Raw genomic sequence first — 23,343 nt, forward strand, 5'->3', positions numbered from 1 at the left:
GCCGGGCCCGGCCGGGAGGGAAGGAGGGATTGAGGGGGCCAGCTCCCCTCTAGATGGAACGGGAGGGAGGGCTGGAGTGGGACAGCTCCCCTCTGGACGGGTCGGGGCGCCTCGCCCGCTCCGGCACGAGGGGCTGCGCCCTGTGACGAGCCCGGGCGCGGGGAGGCCGCGCGGCGGGGCGGGGTGACGGCCGCGGCTCTAATAAGGCCGGGGCTGGCGCTGGCCGAGGGCCGTTCGCCCCCGCCCGCCCCCGAGCATGCAGTGCCTCCCCGGGCTGGTGCTGGCGCTGAGCTCGCTGCTGGGCGCCCTGGCGCTGCTGCAGCTCTCGCTGTACCTGCGGGTGCCGTCCCGCTACGGGAAGCACGAGGAGCGGCTGTGCCGGCCGCGGGGCCGGCTGCCGGCGCGCTGCGCCTGGTTCCTGCAGGAGCTGCCCTCCTTCCTGGTGCCCGCGCTGCTGCTGGCGCTGCGCAGCCCGCCGCGCCTTGAGCCGCTCGGCTGCCGCCTCCTCTGCTGCCTCTTCTGCTGGCACTACTTCTACAGGTACCGCCGCCGGGCACGGCTCCCTGCCGCCTCGCCTCGGGAAACTAAACCAAGGGGAGCCGCGGGAGCGGGCGCGGCCGGAGCCGGGCGGGCGGCGGGGCCGGGGCAAGTCCTGGCTGCAGCATCGCTCCCTCCCGCGTCCCGCTGGCCATCCGCGCCCCTGGACTCCGCTCGAAGCGTAGGGATCGGCCCGGTGGGCATCTCTGCCTCGGCGCGGCCGCCGGGGGAAGGAGCAGGTGGTGCTCGGGTGCCTGAAGCAGGGGAAAGGATGGATGCTTTGAATTGTTCTATTAGGGGGAGAAAAAAAAAAAAAAAAAAAAAAAAAAAGAAGGTGTCGCTAAACTGGAGCAAATGTTTGGATTAAACCCATCCAAATATTATATAAAGGTACATAGGAAGAGCTGGTTGCGGGCAGGAGAAGCGCCGCATGTGCAGCGCCGGGAGCAGCGCCGGCCGCCAAATCCAGCCGTGGGAATATGCGAGAGGATGGCCGAGAGCAAAGCCACAGCAGCGCGGCAGCGCACGGCTCTGCCCTCAGCGCGGGGCAGACAGAGGCGCTGCCGGCTTGCTGAGCCACGGCACCAAAGTTGGTTCTTTAGGCTCAATTCGTCATTCTCACTTCACTATCGAACTACCAATTTATGTAGGGTTTTTTTTTTTTTTTCCTTTTAGTATCTTTTCTTTTAAGAAATCTGGTCTTAACAGAGTCAACGAATGCTGTAACTCTAATTTATTCCATATTTACTAATCAGGAGCTCAAAAAAAATAGTAGAGTTTTCATCCTGTGTGATAATTTTGAAGAGACATAGCTCTACAATTGTCACCTGGTTCTGCAGTCAGTGGGACTTGTTTCTGGAGAATATCACCAGAATCCATCTTCTGCTCCACTTTCATTTTCTGTGGAGTTCTTTTATGAGGAATTTGAGTTTTGGTTATCTGTTTATGGAAACAAATGGCTTTTATTCACATGTGGCAAGTGCATGTGAAAATGTTATGCCATTATGTAGGAAAGAGCTATGTAATTTCTGAGGCAAAACCTTGACTTGATTTGCCATTTTTCACCACAATTCCTATTTCTGTTTTCTTAGTTTGCTTCATAGGAATAGAAAACATTCTTGTAATATTTGATCAGAAATTATTATTTGCTACTCAACCAAAATCAATATATTGAAAATCCAGTTGCAGTATCTCCACAGATAGTTTAGGGATAGAAACTCTAGGCTGTTGTTGAGAAATTTAAAACAGAGAATGGTTTACTCTGCTAAAACACTAGTTTAGACACGTATTTGTTATCACTACCATTGTGTTTGCTGGAGGAGTTAGCTGGAGGACACACCCATAATATATTTGGCTTCCAGAAAGCTAGATATACTGATTATATGTCGTTATACAAAATTTAGTTTCATGCATTCTGTTATTCTCAAGAATTTTGATTGTTTGAGAAACACAACTATCAATGAACACCACTAGACAACTGAAAGAAATGTTACCCTACCAGCAAGCATACATCTATTGAGCCTCTGGCTTCTTTTCCAAATTTACTGCCGGACTTAGGCAAAAGCACTGTGTTTGCGTATGTTTTCTTTCCCAGACAGTTTGGGAATCTTCTCATCTGTCACTGGAGTATACTTTTTTAAACTTACTTTTTGAAGTGAGTAAAAGCCCTCACTTCAACCAACTGTATAAAACCTTTCTTTCTAATACAGCATGTTACTTCAATATTATTCTCACAGTCTGCAGCCCCTTCTCACACAAGCCATTCTGACATTCTACTGAATCAATTAATATTTGAAATGTTGTATTAACTATTACTACTCTACTGTTATCTAAAGAGCAGCAAAATCACAAAATAGAAGTGTTTCTGGCTTTCACCTGACAATGCTATGGGATAGGCAGGTTCTTTGAGGGATCCTTGGCAGAATGACCTGTGGGCACACAGTTGTGCTTATGATTAGAACTTTATTGATAACATTAAAGTTTTAACAAGCGGCACAGATAATTGTTATATACAATTTCTAGCAGGTAGGATAATTTATTGCTACAGAGAATTTTTTAGCCATTAGCATAGCTTACAGTTAAACAGAATTTGTGCAGCTTTCTTCTTTTCTAGACTTTTTAGCTGCCTAGACTTTTTAGATACTTGGACCCTCTGAAGGTTGGGTCAAATTCTTAGCAATCAGTAAGTGACAAAACAACTGTAATCTGGATTAAGTCTTTGGGATTTATTCCGTTTTTGGAGGAAGAAGACAACAGTGGAGGAGACATCCCTGACCACCAGGGATTCACGGGTTTTGCCATCCAGCATCAGCTCCAGTCTAAGCCCACTTGCAGCTCCTGGATTTTGTAGGCAGTATCTCATGGGATATTAGACTTCCCTGTTCCATACTGAGTGCTACCACATCCTGGTGACAAGGCTGGTGGGCAAGCTGTCTTATTGCAGTGCTGAAAATGGGGTAGAAAGAAGTGCACTTATGTATTTTGTGCACTTGTGTATTACAGCTGTTTGCCGATAAAATGATGTTGGATAAATCATATTACCAAGGGGCACTGATCACACTGGATTAGAACATTTCATTGCCATATAGTGTTTGAAAAGAGGTTTGGTAGTTTGACATAACAGTCAGGATCTAGCTTGATTTTTTTAGTTTTGTTTTGTTTGTTTGTTTTTTTCAATTTATTACCTTTACTTGGAATAAACTAACAACAGTTTTAAATACTTTTGTTATTAAGCTTGCCTGCAAGGATAATGAGTAAAGCATTAAAATTGCATTTACCTAATGGCTGTAGCCTACTGCATTTTCCAACTTTAGAATTTTGAAATGAATAAAGGTGTTCCACCCTTAACTATGAATGTATTTTGTTAATCCACTCCTACTTTTACTACTGATCATCTGATATCTGTACTTAAGAATCCACTCTGTTTGTATGAAACAGTTTCCTTGTATATTGTTGCAAAATTTAATTAATTCTTTCTCTCCATGGGGAAGATTTTGTAACTCCTACTTTTGTCTCATCTACTATAGCAACCATACATGAGGAAGGGAAGTTTTCATTAGAGGTATGCTCAAAAGGACATTATACTCCATAATGGAGAAACACAGACTTCCAGAAGACTACGGTGCTTAGCTATTCTACCTTCCTTTATGTTCTAGCCAGCTGTGTTTCCCCAGTAGCTTCTTTTAGACTGAAGCACATATTTCGGAGTAACTTCAAGTCTTCTTCTCAAGACGCCAGAAGGCGAAAACTCCATCATTTTTTAAGTGGAGAAATCCAGCGTTTTCTTTGGTAGTGTTATCTTCTGAATCATTTTACCCTTACTTAAACATGTTTAAAATGTCTTGCTTAAATATGACTGGTCTTGATTTTCTCCCAGTGGGCCTTGCTCCTTCTCTCCACCCTGTGCTAATTTAAAGCACTCTGTAGTATCCTTCAGTATTTTCTTACCATGATATCACTTACACGGTACTGGGTCATGTTTTAATTTGCTTGTTACAGGGCTGTCAAGTCCTCTGTCAGCATCAGTTTGATCCAGATAATATAGGGGCACATGATCGTGTTTCTGGTGCATTAATTACTCCACATGATATGGTATTTATGCTGAATTTATGGGTTTGTAGTGGATTTATGCCAGTTATAGGGGAACAGACATTACCTGATCTGACACGAGTTAGAGTAGTGCAAACACATGATACTTCATCCAACATGAAAGTGGTCAGGATAAAATTACCTTTTCATAAATTTAGGAACAGGTTTAAGCCAGCATAATTAACTTGTCCTGCTTTTGGACATGGTGTCAAATAGCTACAATATTTTTTATTTGAACTGAGATATCCTAAACTAGATTTATAATGTCACTGGACCACAGCAGACAGCCCTCAATGCAAGACTTTTTTCCCCCCTCTCAGTCCTCAGATAATTTCTGCGGCTTTTTTTCCCTCTCCTCTTTTTCTGTATCCATTTTAAAATGAAGACATCAGTGTGTGATGTATAATACAGTACCAGAGTTGTAGTAGCATGTCTGGAGAGAGCATTGCTTTCCTGTTCCCCCACGCTACTCCGATGTTTACAGACTGGGAAAGCGCTTTTCTGTTTAGAGTCACAGAGGGACATCCTGTGTTTCCACGCTACTTAGAACACTCTGGAGCTGGTATAACCAGGATTGTAACCAAGGTTACAATCTATCACTCCTTAGGAGTGGTTTTTGTTTGTGTCACTGTATTTCTTTGATTTTAAAGTAACTTTTTTATATGGGCACACTGCTCAGAAGTGCTGTCCTGCCCACATTAATATGCACAGTTGTCTAGAATTTGTGCCGTGAGCCAGCTTAATCAGTGGTAATTTTGTATTTATTGTCAGGTTCTTGAGGAATATGCTGGAGTGTTGAAACGACCACCCTAATCCTGTTCTGGAAACTGGGTTAATGCCGATGGTGCCTCACTGACAAGGACTTTAGAGGACCTCTCTGCTTGCCTACAGGAGCCTTGTGAGCCAGTTCTGGCAGGTGCCATGCCCCATCCAGCCCACTGCTGGCAGAGAAAGGAGAGGGTCACCTGATTGCTGGCCAAAGAGCCAGCCCTCCCCTAGTGCTGCCCAGAACAGAGATTTGCTGCCCGAGAGGATTCAAGAGGGAGGTGGCTGGAGCCAGGAGACCTTCCCTCCATCCTGCTTGTCCAGTGCCCCGTGGTGAGCCATGACAGCAGGATGCTTTCTGCCTTTCTCTGCCACCGCTAGGCAGCAGCCTCTCTCTTCGTAGCTTTCAGGAAGGGCTGAAGGCAGGCTGCTGCTGCTACTGCTGAGGGGAGAAGGAGGAAGGGAGGAATCCCACCCCCGACCTGTTTGGCTGCTCTCCTTAGCCAGCTCTTTGTGTCTCAATGTGCACTTTATTAGGTGAACTTCATCAAATTCCAATGTTCTCTGGTGCTAAAGATAACATTCTTAAAATCTGAATTATTTGGAATCTGAAAAAAATCTAAATCTGAGTTTTCACGTCTGTGTTAAATAGTCTCATAGCTTCTTCACTTTCACAAGGTAGGTTCTGTGATGGTAGGGGCCTCCAAAAGTGATGGGGTGGGAAGGCAGAGGAAAGGAAGAAGAAAGTGAGACAAGAAAGGATTGCCAAGTCTGCCATCTGTATATGCAATCTCTGTGGAAAGCTGGTTAGGAGCTGAAAATGATGAGTGGTGTAAGATGTACGTACAGGAACACTTCTTGTGATAAATTACTTACGAAGTATTTTACTTTGAAATGTGGTTTGTATTACAGCCTTTCGTGCTAGAGGGGCTGTGCTGGGAATGCCAGCGGAAGCCCTCAGGTGGCGGGGAGAAACCTGTTTGCTGCCTTTCCATTTCGCAGTCCAACTTCAAAAACCAAAGGTGGGAAACATAACATGAGGCGATGAGAGGAAGCCTTTGCAATCCAATTCCATATAAATCTTAATGCTGCATTTCCTTTGCCAGTGAGGAAGGCAGGGGGGTGAGGCAGCAGAGGAGATGCCACCATGGGCAATGGCAGCAGGGAAGGCCTTGTCCCTCTGACTTACAAAGCTAATCCTGAAGACAAAGGTGTAAAAGACAGGGTGCTGCATTTGCCCCTTCTGTGCTGCCCTTAACAGCTGGGGCACAAGCAATTTAAAGAGGCATTTCAGTTTAAAAGACCACCTAGAATTACATTTACTTATTTGTTTTTTTCTCTTGCAACTTTATTTTCAATCAAATCCAATCAAATCTTTGTTTTCTTTTTTACTCTGTTGATATATTAACAAACCAAACTGCTGTTTTCATTTCTGAAGTGCACTGAGGTGAATCTGAAAGACATTAAGTAAGGCTGCTCTTTGAGATGTAGCTCTGATTGGAGGTGACCCACTTGGTGTACTTACTTTTCTACAAATTGAGATATTTCTAAAAAGATCAGGGAATGCATAATTTGGTGGCAAGAGAATGAGAAATGAGGAGCATTTGAAAAGTGCATCCTTGCATAAGTTTTTAACATTTCTTTTGGCCAGTTCCCCTCTCTCTGAAACTAAGCTGGGTGGAGAAAGAAAAAGGCACTCCCTCTCCCCTGGTGCTGCAGAATGCGGTGCCTGCCGGTACTGCCTGGTTGGTCAGGCAGGTGCTGTGTTTACCTGTACATACCTGGACTGGCCTTTTTTTCAAATAGGAGTACCTACTTGTGATCAATAAGAAAAGCAGCTCAAGCCTCCAGAGAAATGCAGATGGATGGAGGCTCCAAATGAATAAGTCATTTATAAATTAATTTTCTCATAATTTTTAGAGGTATTCTGTATTGGTACATATAGAGTTTTAGTTATGTTTTTTGAAACATGAAGTGGATAAACAGAAATTAGATTAAGTTTGAAGAATATTTATATATTTAAGTGGTACTCTCCTTGCTAGTAGTGAATATAACCAGACCAGATAATAACCACCAGATCCAATAGATCCAATCCAGAGATTATTTTTCCCCCCATAGAAATAGCTATTTTATCCTTTGGTCTTAGAAAGTCACCATTATTAAGGGTCAATAACTAAAAGCATTTTTACTGTTGGCCTCTTGAGACCTCTGTCATTAATCTCCCAACAAAAAATATGCAGGTATTTGACAAGTAACAAATCCTGTTCTCTTTTCCTTCACCTTGATGCTTTGGAATAGACCTTGACTAGATTCCTTTTGGCCTTCACCAGTAACACATTTGCATCCTCTCTCCTGCTGTTTGGACTTGGCAGTAATTCTAGATCTGTCAGTGATATCCCTAACAGAGGCTGGCCGTTGCTCTGCCTCTTCTATGTATTCCTTGCTCCCCAGTCATCCCAGTGCATTTCAGTAATGCTAGTATACAATTTCTTCTCTTCCATGAAAATACTAGATTCACTGCTATTTTTATCCAGGTTCCTCAAATAATTGTATTAAAAGCCAACAAAAGTGTCCCTTTATATGCTTTGCCTCAGAATTGTAAAATGCTCATGTCCCCAGTGCTGGTGAGGAGTTTGCTTCCTTGCAGTCCTCTCTAGCACTATGAAATATCTTCGTAATTCTGTCCTCAGAATACTATCTGATTGCCTTCCTAACAATTAGCACAAATAATCCTATCTATACTCTCCTTTCCTACTGGAAAGTGGCTAACATTACAGAAACCTGTCATTTTGCCCACACCAAATTGTACCCATGTGATTTTTCCTTTTGTCTCTCGGTCTGGAAGATTTTCTGAGTTATGACTTTCATCTTTCTTCGCTTCTTTTCAAGACAACATGCCTTTTAGGAGTATCTTTATATCTGCTACTAATTTGTTTGTGCCATTTTGTTATTAGAAAGCAGCTTTAAATGCACTAAAGGAGTATTCATGCCTTCTCTGAGACTTCACTGTTGCTGTCAAATACAAAATGCCTTGGTGGGTGTCAGTCCACCATCAGTCTGCTCTGCAGAAAACTGTCCAAACTTCAGTCCCAGGGCAGAGATCCAAGTCCCAGCCACCAGGATATCACCAAGGCAGAAGAGGGTTTCTCTGATCTCACCCGTGTGAGGCTTGAGCCCACTGAGGAAGTTAAAACACTCGCTATCCTGTGAGCTTAAATCCTTACAAGACGGTAACATTCTGAGCTCCAAACTCCACTGGGCCTCAGTAAGACTGGTGTGGATGTAAAGATCTGGATGTGCATTACTACATTCATGCTGTTGATATCAGAAAAGCAGAGTTGTAAAGGGTTATACTGAGACAGAGAGAGAAAAAAACCTAAATTATATACAGGAGTTTCAATAAAGGTTTTTACTTGAAAATAGTAATGTTTTTACCAAACAAGAAAATGACTTGTTTTAATTAAGAGGTGTCTGTAGTATTCCCTTATTGAGGCTACTCTTAAGTAGGACATAAAAAGCAAGAGAGAAGTGTTAAGGTTCACTGTATAAGGCCAGTAGGAAATTTGTGATGGATCTTGCTCCTTCAAGATCCACAAATCTGGTTTTTTTCGATTTCTTACCGTAATAGAGGCAGCCATTATGGAGGAGGTAGGACTTTTTTACCAAGCCAATAAATATTGTTTGACAAAAGGACACACTTTAATAAGCCCCTCTGAGTACTCAAAACCTTATTTAATTAGGTTATTTGCCAGTTTTATGGTGTTCAGTTAAGAAAAATAAAATAGTGAAATAACCTCCTAGTAGTATGATTATAAATCAGTGCCCATCCCAGACATTGCATATTTCCCTTGATGTAAGTTATATTCTTGGTATCTCCTTCAAAATGAAAGTAATTTTGGTCAGGATGGATTATGATAAAGAAATACTTTCAAACTTAAATCAAGAGACTATTCGTAAGTTATACACCTCAAAATGTCCTTCTATGTCTAGAAACTGATTTAAATGTGGCAGGTGAATTGGTCAGTAAGGTGATCCTTACTGAATTTGGTCAAATAATTAAATACACGTATATCTACACCCATTTGAATGTAAGAGCTGTGTTACTCTTTGCTGACCACTCAGCTGACATTCTAATTATTTTTGCAACATCTCATTGTTACAACAATAGCAATGAGATTATTTTGTTAAAAAACTCAACAAAACAAAACCAATTAAAACTGAGTTAAAATATTCCACGCAGGAAAATGGGAAAAGTCAACTCATAAGAAGAAAAAAACCAATATCTTTTCCTACAGATCCAAATTTATTTTAAGAGCCAGCTAAGTTCTACCTAGCTGTGAACTTTTGAAGCACCGGTTGCTACCCTTTTAATACCTAAGGATGGGCAGAAAGTTTCACCATTCCTAGAAATGTGTAGCCACATGTGACCTTCAACAACAATGAAAAAAGGTCCTGTTTGAAGGAAGCTGGGTTTGACTTCCTCCTTCTTAACGACTCTTTATAAACATGTAGTAGAGTAGCAACACCCACAGTCAGTTTTAGCCAGACATAAGATACCATTTTGCTTACAACAGTGCTAGACCAACTTAATCCAACACCTGCCATGCTGGGAGACTGCCTCCCAGAGATGGCTCTGGAAAATGTCACCTTAGCAAGGCTGTCTTCAAAGAGATGTGTTGTCTGCTAGAGAAAGAGGGTTAGCCTAGGTGAGATGCTAAGGAGCAGATCAGTTGCCAGGCAGGGATGCAGATCGTGAGGCAGAGTGACAGCCTGCAGCACTCTGATGTACTGTAAAGATGGGCTGGGTGACTTTCCTACAAAGCCAAGTCTCCTTGGTCTAGGTTGTCATGCCACCCTTCAGGGTGGGCAGGAAGGCTACAGAGAGCTCTGAATAAGTTAGCTGGGCTACCCAAAGAAGTATAGTCATGTTAGCAGGGTCTCCTGCTAGAGATGCACATGGAAATACCTCTAGACAGTGTGGTCCTAAGAAAACCTTCCAGTGACTCCTGTCACACATCTGGGGTAGGACAATGCATGGACCTCTATAAAACTTCTGTTCCTCCTGAGAACAGGAGAGGAAGAAATGTTGAGAAATGACAGAGAGGAAGAAAAGTACTTACATTATGCTATTGAGGCATTTTTTGCCTGTTTGCTTCTCTTTCAGACCTTTTTTTAAAAAAAAAAAATATTAAAGCTTTCACATTTTAAAACTCGGCCCAGATTAGGGTTACTAAAGTGAGACACGTCTCTGGCTCTTCCTAGGGAAAGCAATTTAAACTTGGCGGAGTTGTCTGAGAAATGCATTTCCTTTGCACTATTAGCTCCACTTTACCTTCTTTGGTGATGAAAGAAAAAAGTACTTTAAAAACAAATCCCCATCTTCCCAATAAATATGCCAAATTCCACAAGGGATGGTGAGAAGGTATTAATTTCTGTTTCCTCTGGCTCTTGTTTCAGTTGCCTTTGGTTATGGTCAGTCAATCAATTCTTCCCTTTGTTTAGTTCAGTGCTCATTCTGATCTCCTTTCCACAATACAAATGAAAAGGAAAAAAAGTGGCTGGCTAATAGCAAATGAAAAAAAAAAGAATATTTTAAATTAAAAGTATTTCAAACCTATTTGGTGTTTAATACCAAAATGGAAACATTTGAGAAACGAATATGCTGGTACAAATGTATACTGAGTGTAATTTGCTGATGGATTGTGACTTGCTGAGGCAGCTTGTTAGTGCACCAAGCCCAACAATTCTGTTCTTGGTGTCCTTTTACAAAATGCATAATAATTGAAGTACAGTGTTTTGTTCCTATATCTGCAAAACCGGGAGAAAAGATCGACGCTTTTAATGATTCAATGCCTTTTTACCAGAAGAATTCTCCTTTGTTGGTTCTGTCTGGATGCTGGTAGTCACTGGGAGATCCCAGATTTTCTAGTGACATTTTCAGAAATAATGGAAGAAAACCAAGAGGAGTAATGAAGTAATTTATAAACAAAATTGCAAAACACTTTCGAAACGTGGCTGCTATTGCAGTGAATTTAGAAGAGCAAAAATTTTTGCCTTGCAGTCAAGCCTACACAATTCTTCTCTACTAATTAAAACCAAATACCCTTTTTAAGGTCCTATTCCTTTTCTTTTTCTTCCTTTGCTTTCCAACCACTTTTATGAAATATAGCATGTCTAATAATATCTGTATGCAATGTGAAGAGGACTAAGCTTTATTCCTAAACTGTATTTATCCTTATTTTGCTAACTGCATAGCATGCTTAAGATTTATATCAATCAATGAGGCATTACTGACTAGTTCTAGATGGTCAGAATGACTAGTTCAGGTGTTTATAATGTTGGAACTGAGTGTTAAACAGCTCAGATCCCTTAAATTTATCCAAGGTTAAATGCATCATGGTTTTGGGTTTTTTTTTCAGCAATGACTGACAGTGATGTAGAAGCAGCACTTTATTTTTAGTCTTTCCCATCAGATATACATACTTCTGAAAATATTTTTCCTATAACCCCCTTTTATTCAAATGCAGTTGCAAGCAATTGAGCTATTCTGACCTGCCACCAAGGTTTCAATCTGAAATCTGTATTTAGCTCTGTGGCTGCAAGTCAAGTGCAGTTGCTGATTCCTTTGACTGTTCTGCAAGTGCTGTTATCCATGGTGTCAGCCTTCCTGGCACAGCAAGTACCACTCTGGAGCTTTACTCATAAATGCTGGTGTTAAGCAACTGCTAATCTATTCTAGGGAGTTTATCATCTTTGAGATGTTCAGTTTGTATAAAATGTTAGATGAGTCATGAGACATTATGAAACCCTGAAGGCATCACGCTGGATTAGAGCAGAGGTCCTTCACAGTCAGCAGTCTGTCTTGGCAGAAGCCAGTGTCAGATCATTCAAAACAAAATGCAGTAAATGATGGTCAATTGTCCTCAGCAGCTGCTACTTTCTGCCTCTCTTCAATGGAATATAATTTATCCCCTGAAATATAAAAATTAATATTAATTCCAAACCTTTGTCTTCTCTTTATTAAAGAACCTGCCTTTGTCTGTAATTTCTGATTATCCGCCTTCTCTCAGTCCTACCAATCTCTTTACTTGAGTGGTTTTTTTCTATATTACCTTTAACAGAAATTTCATTGCATTCACACTAACTTCCTCTCAGTGTTATGACAACTGTTGATCACAGCTATTCAGCTGTCCCAAATAAATTATTTTCTAGTATTGTGTGTTATTTTTTACCTCAAATAAGTTTATTCTTATTAATCTTCACTATAAATTCAGCAGCCCCCATGGTTCAGTATGGCAGTCTCTTACAAGTCTCTTCTCATTTTGCCACTGAATCCTACTGCATTTCTGATGCTTTTGGCATTAAATCAGTGCTGCCCAGACATTCTCTTTCCCATTGACCTTCTTCTCAGGAGCTCCTTGAAACCCAATTATGGTGCCCTCTGTCTCAGGGTTTCCTCAGTCCTTCTCCCATCCCCTGATTAGATGTGTGCCTCTATCTCTTGCCCAAGAAAGATGAGTTTGCTCCTGCCAGAAGTCTTCATTCAGCCCTGGACCTCATACTAAGAGACCACATGGAAAGACTGTCCCTACAAACAGGCTTCAGGTTGGATGAATCTTGGAAGCGAAACACAAACATCCCAAGGGTTGTAGATTGAGCCAATTTTTTTAGACAGTACCCTCAGAAATGAACCTGATATGGCAGGTTTAGTATCATTTTATACAGCTGAATCATAAGATTTTAAATAATATATCTTTCTTGTTCCTTGAATTATAGCCATCAAAAGTTTGTTCAAAGATCTTTACAGGAACATGGAAGCAGGGTATTTTGCATGTGGAAAAATATTGCTCTCTTGGAAAGGAGACCTCATTCCAACTTTGTTTTTGTCATCACTAGATAAATAAATCTTCATGATTAAAATAAAAAGGTAGTTCTCTTGCTCCCCTCACTGACTCTGTTCAATGATTTAAGATGAACTTACAAACTGGGCCACGGTTCAGGAAGTGATTACAGTTATCTGATGGTTTCAGGTTGTCCCAGTGATGCAGAAATGAGGAACATTCCTGCCCCCACCAGGAAGATGTGCCCTGCAGCTGGGGTCACCCAGTGGCAAACACAGCCACTACACATCCCTCGCACTGGTGGCTCCTCAGGCAGCTGTAGCTGGACATCAGCTCCAGAAAAAGAGCTCAGCTCCTGAACTTATGGCTTCCTTATATCAGGAGATGGAATACAACAGCAATACAGGAGATGAGACCTGCTGTCCGTCCTCCAGCTGCAGTGGGTGTTGCCAGAGGCTTAATGGGCAGTCCGTGATTCCTGCCTGCCGGCACTGCTGGTGCGTCACCTGCGGGTAGCCCAGATCTTGTTCCCGAGTCTGTGACAGAGCATGTCTCGCTGTGCAGACCCTAATAAAAGGGACACGGTCCACCCTGCACAGTACAAATAGCTGCTAATAGCTTACTTTTTGTCCGAATATTCCTGGCTGATGACCTTCTCAGGCTGTTGCAGAGTAAGTGGGGAAGGGCAAAGCATCTCAGGGTAGGATGTTTGAGGAAGGAATATGATGGGTGAGGAGGTTCTACCTGCATTGTGATGCTGGGGCATCTGTAGATACCATAATGAAGGAAGGCTAAAATGCTTCATTTCACTTTTGGAAGTATTTTGAAGTCTTTTGTTTTACGTTCCCTTTAAACTGATAGCAAATTAACCTGCTGCCCAGAACTGAACATTTACCCATTACATTTGTTTAAACCCAGTCTGGGGTACCTGAAAATTTTTAATTGGCCACAGAAAAATTAGGTGCCAGATTGTGTACTGGTGTGGACTTGACAGTTTTCTCCTATAAATATTCAATGAGAATTCGTGTAACACAACTCAAAAATTGTAAAAGTTTAAAATTACCTCAGAGTGCAATTCACAAATAACATACAGGATGGGGCTCAGAAAATACGTGCAGACTTCAGCAGCAGATGTCTTTGGGACACATAATTTGACATCCATAACTCTCCAGAATAATTAGAGGCTTTGTTTAAGGCATCACAGCCACCCCAAATAAAAGTCCATCATGTCTGTGAACAACTTGAGCCTTTGTCCAAGTGGTCAGGTATGCCAAGGGTGCCAGCAGCCCCCTGGTGATGTGATTCCAGTGACAACCTATGGCAAAGACTCCTATGATGTTAATTGTTGGCGCAAATAGAACTGGTCTGTGTAATCTCCCCAGGTTTGGACACCAAACTTTTCAATCTGTACACAAGGCAGATTGAAAGTAAATCCATGGTTTGATAGCAGGCAAATCCTTTCATGTCTGGTCAGTAGTTAGTGTAACACAAACCACGTAGTTTCTCTTATCACCTGAGATACCTGTATTTGTACAAATAAGAAAATGAAAACACCCCCATAAGGAAAGAGGTGCAGCAGTCTAGAGAGCTGTCCTCTGACTTAGAGAGGTCTTTGTTTGAGAAGGTACCAATAATGGGGTGAGAACTGCAGACAGCACCTCAGCAAGGAGTTTTCAGGGAGTGAGAAAAGGGACTGCAACCTGGGCCCTCGATGGAGCAGGGTGTCTCACCTACTGCATGACCTCTGCAGCAACTGCACAACACCCACCAGTCTGTGGAGTGTTTTCAGTGAGCTGGGAGGGCCCTGAGGGAATCACCCTCACGGGAGGGCCTGGCTGCCTGCCCTGACCTCAGCCACCAGTCCTCCTCACCTTTTGTATGTCTGGGTGGGACAAGAGGAACCAGAGCATGTGGAGCCCAGACTGTGGGGAAGTGGTTCTCAGGCACTGTTTGGCATGTTGGTTCATCCTCACCAGGGATTCAGGGCAAGCCCTGCCCCACATTGTCCAAGGAGAACAAAATATCCCTGCAGGGACTCAGAGCATTCCTGGTCAGGAGAAGTCCATAGCTCTCTTCTGGAGGCTGGCCAGGATCACAGGGGAGGGGCCAGGGCATTCAGACCATGGCCCAGCATGAGTAGGACAAAGGTGGGTTATGGCCAGCACCTGCCTTCAAGGAGAAAAGCACCACATCAGCCCTGCCCACCTTGCAATCTTTCTGATTCCCAGTTCTTTGTTCATCCTGGTTAAACCCAGAAGAAGGCCCGGGGGCAGAGGCATAGATGGGCAGACACAGCAGGAGGCTGGTGACCCAGAGTCTCACAGGGAGCCAGGTGTGCCCCATCCTTGGCGCCCTTGACTCAGTTGCCCCAGGTGTAAAACACCCTGAGTTTCCAGAGTGAAAAATGAGCTGCTACTGTCTGACCTACTGCATCTAGACCCTGGAGAGGAGAAGACACAGCAGGAGCATAAACATCTCTGACTGACAAGCCGTTGGAGGACTAACAACCTACTCTTAGTGCATTGTAATAACATTTGTGAAAAGATTTCCACCTTCTTTGGAAAGAAGAGCAAACACATACTACTCTCCCTTGGTTTAGGTGAGGGTCTCCCAAGTTTTCAAGAGCTGGACCAATACCTTTAAGATGAAAATTGATGCAATGACAAATGATTTTCTCTTCAAAACCTGCTCTTTTGGAAAATAAATGATGGGGAAGAAAATGAATAATTCATTATTCATTCATTGAAAAAGAAGCTGTTGGCAATGGTTTAGTCAGATGCAGTGCCTTTGGCTGGTAAAGATAATAAAGGAGTAATGAATTAGTCATCAATACTGCACTGAAAGTAAAAGGTCAAATTTGTCATTGGACTAAAACTAAAAGGCCAGATTTGTTCTGTTATTCTAAAACGGTGGTCTTCAGGCCCTCTTTGATTTTTACACTGCAAAATAGTTCCAGTAGAGTTGCAGACTCTTCCATGGAATATTTAAACCTATTAAATGCTCCCGCTTTATGTCTGTTGATTTTTCAAATCTCATCAGGAATAGTTTGTGCACCCTCAACTAGCCACGTAGTACAACCTGACAAGTGCTGTAGTAAAATAAATACTCAGGGCATTGTTCTTATACAGAGAACTGAATCTGGCCTCTGGTTTTGCAGACCCACGGAGATATCCTTTGGGAACACATTCCACAACAAAAATTCTTGGATGAAATCCTGACTTGGATTGTCCAAACTGCTATGAAGCAGGACTACAGTGATACCAGGATTTTACTGCCTCAACAACTAAACAAAGCTGATGCCTCCTGGCTCCCCTGCCACTGTACTTTTACTTTGTATGCAGATTCTTTCTGTCCTGCATCCACTCCATGCTAGAGAGGTCTGTGACCTCCTGTTACTGCAGGATAAACCACCTTTCAAGGGCCTGTAACCTCTATCCTGCAACAGCAGCATCAGGAAGCAGCATGGAAACAATCAGCTTTTCTGGGACCTGAGAAACTTCTGTTTGCATCAGCTGTAAAAACTCAGAGTCTCTTAAACCTAACTGGTTTTGACCAAGGACAAAGCACCAGTCTTACTCAAACCTGCTGTATAAATTCACCTCCTAAACTCGCTTTGTGTGGTTTGCATCATTCCCTCTTCTATACAATTTGCTGTCTCTGAGCCTTCATTTGCAAGTTTCACACTTTTTCTCGTAACTGTTCAGGTCCAATTCGTCAATATGACTTCAACAGCCGATCAGAATGCTAAAGCTGGCCTCGCCTACTCACAGCTGCAGCATCACATTCCCAAAGGGCAAACCCAGTGATTATTGGTAACATTACTCCAAAGAGCATTCCTTTCTTCTGTAATAAATATGACAAATGTGATACCACTATCTGAAGAATATTTTCCATACCTCTTACGTTTCTCTATATTTAGAAATATTGAGCACTTTTGCATCACAGCTGCCTTAATTGCTGGAAATCTGTCTTACCTTGCTTTGGAAAGCAGTGAATACATTAACATGTTGCTGCTTGTACTCTGCTTACTCACTTCCAGACATAGTGTGATTTAATCTAGATTTATAATATTATGACATTTTATGCCTCAGCTTGCTTAAATTGACACTGGCAACATGGGATGTGAATTACTTATTAGCAATGCTTATATACTGGTATGATGAGCAACATCCAAAGGCCAAGAGGGCAAAAGAAAGAAACTAAGAGTGTAGATTTTACCATTTACAGAACCTAATTGGCCAGGTAAGAAAGCACTTACTAAATACGAATATAACGTCTTTGTTTTACTCTCCCAGGGATGATGTGGATTGTCCAAAATGTCAAGAGGGATACTCCCACCTGAAGCAAACATATATAAAAATTAAAACTGTACAAGCACCAATTATTTGCTTCCACAGATGTTAATGCTACTGTTAGCACAGCTTTTGTCTAAGAAAGACCTAGGTGCTGTAGCTGCATGGAAATCTTGGTGTTTAGCATATTAAACTTAGGGCTTTAGCTCTTCTTATTTTAAAGGGAAGTTTGAAAGCATGGAAGGGAGGCAGGGACTGGAGGCAAAGCAGCTCCCCAAGCAGGCAAAAGCATTGCCCTGCCTCTACATCAAAGTGTCCAAGCAGAGCAGGGCAGAGCTTCTATGAGTTAGAGATGCATAGGGTTCTCTTTCTGAGTGAAGTGGGAGAGGCTGGGAAAGGGAATTGCATCTTAAGCTGTATACTGCAGGGGGTGAGAGAGCCAAAGGGGTGTCAACACTACCTTCTACTCTCTCTGCCACCATGGGTTCAAGCCCTCAGGCATTGGTCTTGTAGCGGGATCAGGAATGTCTTCTCCATAATGAAGCTCCTCCTTGATGCTCGTGGCACAGTACTGCTCGTTTGGAGAATCAATATTGCAATTGGTACTGCCCCTCACAAACATCAGTGATGTCTGAACATCATTGTGCCCCTGTCCCTCCACAGCAACCAATCTTCACTTGGCCCACCAGAGCATTAAATCACGTCTTAAAATGAAAATGTTTGTGGGCACAAATTCCTCATTTTCACCAAAAAGCGTGGAGAAAGATACAGAGACATTCTCAAAGCATCAGTGAATCTGGATGAGCTTACTAATTTCCCACCTTGTGTGCAGTCCTGAAGGACCAGAAAAAGACACCTATCTGTAGTACTTCATGTTCCCATTAATAACTGATCTTATATTGCTGCAGTTCTTTTCAATTTTTTTTGTCTTTATTGACCTATTTTCTATTTTGCGCTTTGTTCAAGTTTTTTTCCCTACAGCAGAGAAATTGCAAATACAATGTTATCATGAGCAATGTGCTGACTCTGTTTTCTTATCTACCTTAGGACATTTATTTACCCTTTCTTCACTAGAGGCAGACCTTTCCCACTGCAATTGCTTTTCTTTGGCATGTTATTCTGTATCTATAATGGCTTCCTCCAGGGGTACTACCTGATTTACTGCGCTGAATATCCAAACGATTGGTGCGCCGACATCAGATTTACATCAGGTAATTACAGCTGCAGGATTCTCAAGATCTAATCTCCAAGCAATTTGTAAGCATTTTGAATTATGTCTTAATCTTCAGTGAACATGTGAGTCAAATCTGTTGTGATGGAAATCAGCATAATACCTGCCTGCTGGCCCAGATAAAACAAGTAAATGTGCAGCAACCTTTTTTTTTTTCTGCTAGGCAGCCACCTTTGAAGGTATATGATGTGTTAGTCTCAAATCACAAGTCTTGTTTTACTGACACCACTCCAGAGCCTCCTGCTGCTAGGGGCCATGGAGATGCAATCTCAGGCCCCAGGTGCATGGGGCTGTGCCCTTGCTCAGCCAGAAGCGTGCACCCAGCAGTGGCTGTGTGCAAGAGCAAGCTGTGGCTTTCTCTTCCCTGCCAGGGAGCTTTGCACTTGATGCAGCTATTCTGAGTGGGAGAGAAAAGGAGGGCAAAACCCCAGCATGAATGAGGCTTTAGGGACAAAGAGCTCTTTTTTCTCATGTAAGGCACAGGGGAAGATTAGAGATCATGCACGGTCTGGTTGTATGTTAATACGATTCCTTTATATTCCGTAACTTAATAGCCTAGCTGAATTTCACCCTGTAAAATCCCTCAGAGAATAACTGAACAAGAACAGTTGGATGGCATTACAGATTTGGTACCGTAGAGACAGTGTTTTTTAAATGTAAACATAGAAATGAGGATTAATGTGGAGGTTAGAGGAAATGTTTTGGATAAGACAAGTACAAACTAACCATGTCTGTACCCGGTTTCAGACCATGGATGAAAGTTCAGTCTTTTCAGACAGCATCACATATTAAAAATTCTGGACATTGTTTAGAAAGACCTCCCATACCCGACAAAGAAAACACCACATCACTTAATTTGCATGATAAATAAAATATATATTTAATGTGGAAAAAAAAGGAAAAAGAAAATCAGCATTAGCACTGTTTGAAATATTAAAGAAAAAACAAACAGTATATTCTTCCTCTACAGACTCTTACCAACTTTCTGTTACTACTGAAAGTGTTGAGGTTTTATCAGTATTTAGTCTTTTATCTATACATTGTAGTGCGTACACTATTTTTCTTGCTTTCCAGTCATTGTCAGAGGTGGTTTTCTCAGTGTCCAACGTGGCATGAAATGTAGGGCAAGTAACCTGCAGAGTTTCTCAATCCAATGGCCCTAGTTTTCCAGTTAAATGGAATCTGGTCAATGAATCAGTCTGGCCAGATAACGTCAGCATCCTTCAGCGAGTACCTGCTTTCCATCCACGCCCATAGCTCTGTCCAAGCAGCCTCACTGACAGCGGACTGAGAGGTGCTGAGATGCAGGTCCCTTTCCCGGCCACAGAGAGGTGCTGGATAAGTTTGTGTCTCTGCGCTCCTCTTTCCCCAGCAGTAAAATGCGACTATTGGTACTTGCCCACAGCTCAGTGGTTACTCTGCAGTAATGTCCACAGCTGTGGCTGGTAGTCACCAGACAGCAGTGTCCACGGGTACTTTGTGTCTCCCCTGAGAGTTCAATAAATGGTGACTATGGCCACCTGGGAAGTACAGCTGAAAGCGCTCTGGTGTCACAGTCACCTCTGCTGCCCCTGTTCAGAAGCTTTCTTGGTAGCAATGCATCATCTGACTTCAAAAAGAATCCACCCACCTCACATTATGACCCTATCTGTCTGTTGCAAAGACAAACCTCACTCATGAGCTTGAGTAGGGATGTCTAGACAGAGCTGTCTTTCTAATCCATTTCTTGTTGGTTTCTCAGGCCTCCTCTTATTTCTGCTGGGAATGGGAATCAACATTCACAGTGATCTCCTGCTGCGTCAGCTGAGGAAACCCGGGGAAGTCACTTACAAGATTCCTCAAGGTATATTCTTATCCCCCACTTCCTTGAAGGAAGTAGAACAACAAAATAGATAATGTTTTCTGACTGAATTCACAGGAGAGCAACAATAATAGCAGAGAAGCTGGTCTTGCACAGGTACTTGGTTCAGGTGCCCCTCTCAGCTGCAGGGATTGGTGTGAGCTGGCTGCAGACAGTCCAAGGGAAGCAGCAACAGTATCTGGAAAACATGAACTGTGAGGAGAAGTTTTAGGAAATGGGCTGGTAATTCAGAGAAGATTGAAGTGGGACACAGGAAGAGGATTTTTACTTTGTAAAAGGCAGCTGCAAAGAAGGAAATAGTCTTCTCCTTGCCCAGGAAGAAATAGTAGTGGACTTCTTACTGTGCAAAAGGTGGATTCAGAGTGTAAACTTTAGGGGAGAATAGTAACACCAAGGGTGCAAGGTGCTGAATTGTCTTTCCAGGAAATGTCTAGCTCTGTAGAGCAATATGGATGGGGATCCAAGAATTTCTTGGGCTTGGTGTTGACTCCTTGTGCTGGCTTGTTATGGACGGTGATATGTCTCTTCCAGAGTTTCTCACCTTCAATACTTACCTGCGTCTTGTAAATGTTGCAAAAAACTGAGATCCAGATTTTGCATTCCCCAAAGGTAGTGAAGTTGAAAAATATTTTTAGGGCATACGAAGAATTTACTAATGTTAATTATTGTAATTTAAATCTAAAAATGGTCTTTCTTCAGTTATTTTCCAAATGAAAATAAATTATTGTGAAAGCTGGAAGCCTCTGAGTCAGAATCATCCTTGATTCTTGTATTCATACAAGAATTTTGAGCAAGATCCCCCTTTGGCATAGCTCCACTGGCTTCAGGGAAGTGCGCTTAGGTTGCTGATACGGGCTCTGAATAAGAAAGAGAATGTATTCTGCTGCTGACTTTATGAGAAAAAACCTTCCATGTGCAGGAGATGACTGTAAAAATTAAATATTTTGTCTGTTGCTGCAGGGGGATTGTTCACCTATGTTTCTGGAGCCAACTACTTTGGAGAAATTGTGGAATGGTTTGGTTTTGCCATTGCAACCTGGTCCCTACCAGCCTTCGCCTTTGCCTTTTTCACTCTTTGCTGCATTGGTCCACGTGCTTATCATCATCACAGGTATCAAACTGTTCCTTGCCATATGCTGCTACTTCCTCTTGGAAGGCAGTTTGCAAAATGCCAGGGGAGAGCAGAGCCAGGCTTTGGGATAAAACTGACATGTAATACTATGTACAGGAGGTGTACTGGCTTATTTGTGTAAGACAGGCAGTCAGCTGGAGCCCCTGTCAAGTGGGCCTGGCCTGTCATTTAATCTGACATGTCATTTAAGTGAGCTGCATCACTGCTTCCACCGTGTTAAAGCCTCTTTTTACTGAGCCTCATAAATGTGAGCCTTTCCTAGGGTTTCCCTTGCAACCTCTGCAGTCCTTTGGAGTAGATATAGTCCCCAGCTCTGAATTCCTAAAATTTCTACTTTAGGCCTGTTAGAACCCAAACAGTATTATCAGTTAATTAAATAACCAGGTGTAAATCGTTTCTGAACTGCTCTTTTGCAGAGTAACACACCGAGATAACAAAGCAAGGCAGTTTGGAACAGTTTTAAGGTTCCCCAGCAGAGCTGTATTGAAACTGTGCAGTTTCCCTCTATGTATGCAGGTTCACTGTCTGCTTATTTTCTTTCAGGTACTATCTCAAGACATTTACGGACTATCCAAAATCAAGGAAAGCCTTGATTCCTTTTATTTTTTAATGACTGAAATATGGACTCTTTGTTTTGTTTTTATAGGATTTTTTTTTCAATTCCCAGTTTTAATGCTAGGTCTGACTATAATTAATTGTATAGATGATAACCCAGGACTGTAACAGACAAGACGGTAACTCAGAATGGAAGTTCTTATTTTTATTTAGAGGGGAAATTGCAGATAGTTGTGGGCAAAAGGACTCCCCAAGAAACATATCTGCTTCTCAGTTCAGCTCTATCTATGGAAAATGAATATGTAAGTGCATTGACATCAGAGAGAAAACATTGGCTAAATGTTGTTGCAGAAAAGTAGAAAGTAAGCCCATTACTCTGGAGAAAGTTTTCAGCAGCCACTCCAATTTATAGCACTTCTGCTACTGCTTCTTCCTGCCTCCATGCGGTAGCACGTGCCCTCGCTCTGCTGGCAGTACCCTACATGTTGCCACACTTTAAACCAGAGAGGGGGGTCTCATTTGCCCCGAAAAATTACTCAGCCCATTATTTTTCATCTAAAAGCCATCTTAACTCCCAGAAACACCATGTAACGAGGGAATTTGTGCTGGCACAAGGCTGGGAGCAGTGTGCCATGGCACAGAGGTGAGGTGAGGTACATAGAGATGGAAGCTGGCACTCACAAGCACGATGTCTGTGTTCCTTCCTTGAGCATTACTTTCCTCACTGTCAGATGATTAATCTTCAGCCATCAGGGTTTGTTTTTTAAATGTACTTTGTTATAGCAATTGCAGCTCCATTAGCATTTATTTTGTCTTGCAAATCCAGATCTGTTTTTCAGAATAAAAATTTTGCCACTCAAAACCACTCAGTTGTTGTTCATAAAAAGATTTGAGATGGTGATGTATGACAAAAATTAAAACAAATAAAAAGCTCTGTGTTGAAGAAAATGTTCTCTGACACTGGAAGTACATTTTGTCTATGGAGAATATTTTCAGAAACTCTTATTAGGAAATGATGCAGAGATATTATTGAATTTTTACAGAAAAACAGAATACCCCTTCCTAATTTCAGGGTAGTTAGGAATTTTCCAAAAAGTGTCATTAACCTCAATAGGAAGAGATGTCCTCTTGGATGCTGATAGTTTTAGTTACCCTTTAGAGCATAAAATCCTGCTAAGAATTATGCTGAGCAGCTGAAAAGAAAAAGACCAGACTACACACATGAAGCATACTACCTGCTGCTGGAGTAACCTGATTGGTTGTATGCAATTTTCTCCAAAACACAATAAAATTTATATGAAACATGGAGCTATGTTAGCCTATAATTTACTGTTTGCAGAAACAAGTCTCTGTGACATTGCTTACCAAGTTCTGCTCACACTGGCTTCCTCCCTGTGGACAAACCCTCCCTTCTTCACTGATATTATTAATTGTCTTTACCACAGAGCAGAGCAGCCAGCTGAGGCTGGGTCCCACCATACCGTCCCTCTACAGCCCACAGGAGAGCCAGACCTTTGCCAAGTGTAGGCAAAGGTGAGGGA

The 23,343-nt window shown here is 42.3% G+C and overlaps 1 protein-coding gene across 1 annotated transcript; it reads left to right on the forward strand.

The window, feature by feature from the left end:
• The first annotated feature begins 215 nt into the window (after positions 1–215).
• Positions 216–23,110, forward strand: SRD5A2 (steroid 5 alpha-reductase 2). The gene is made up of 5 exons (XM_032102616.1): positions 216–540; positions 18,071–18,234; positions 19,996–20,097; positions 21,076–21,226; positions 21,791–23,110. Exons 1-5 carry the CDS (start codon positions 257–259, stop codon positions 21,855–21,857), a joined length of 768 nt encoding a protein of 255 aa, XP_031958507.1. The 5' UTR covers positions 216–256; the 3' UTR covers positions 21,858–23,110.
• Positions 23,111–23,343: the final 233 nt, after the last annotated feature.

This window comes from Corvus moneduloides, chromosome 3 (assembly GCF_009650955.1).
Source record: "Corvus moneduloides isolate bCorMon1 chromosome 3, bCorMon1.pri, whole genome shotgun sequence".
Classification (NCBI taxonomy): Eukaryota; Metazoa; Chordata; class Aves; order Passeriformes; family Corvidae; genus Corvus; species Corvus moneduloides.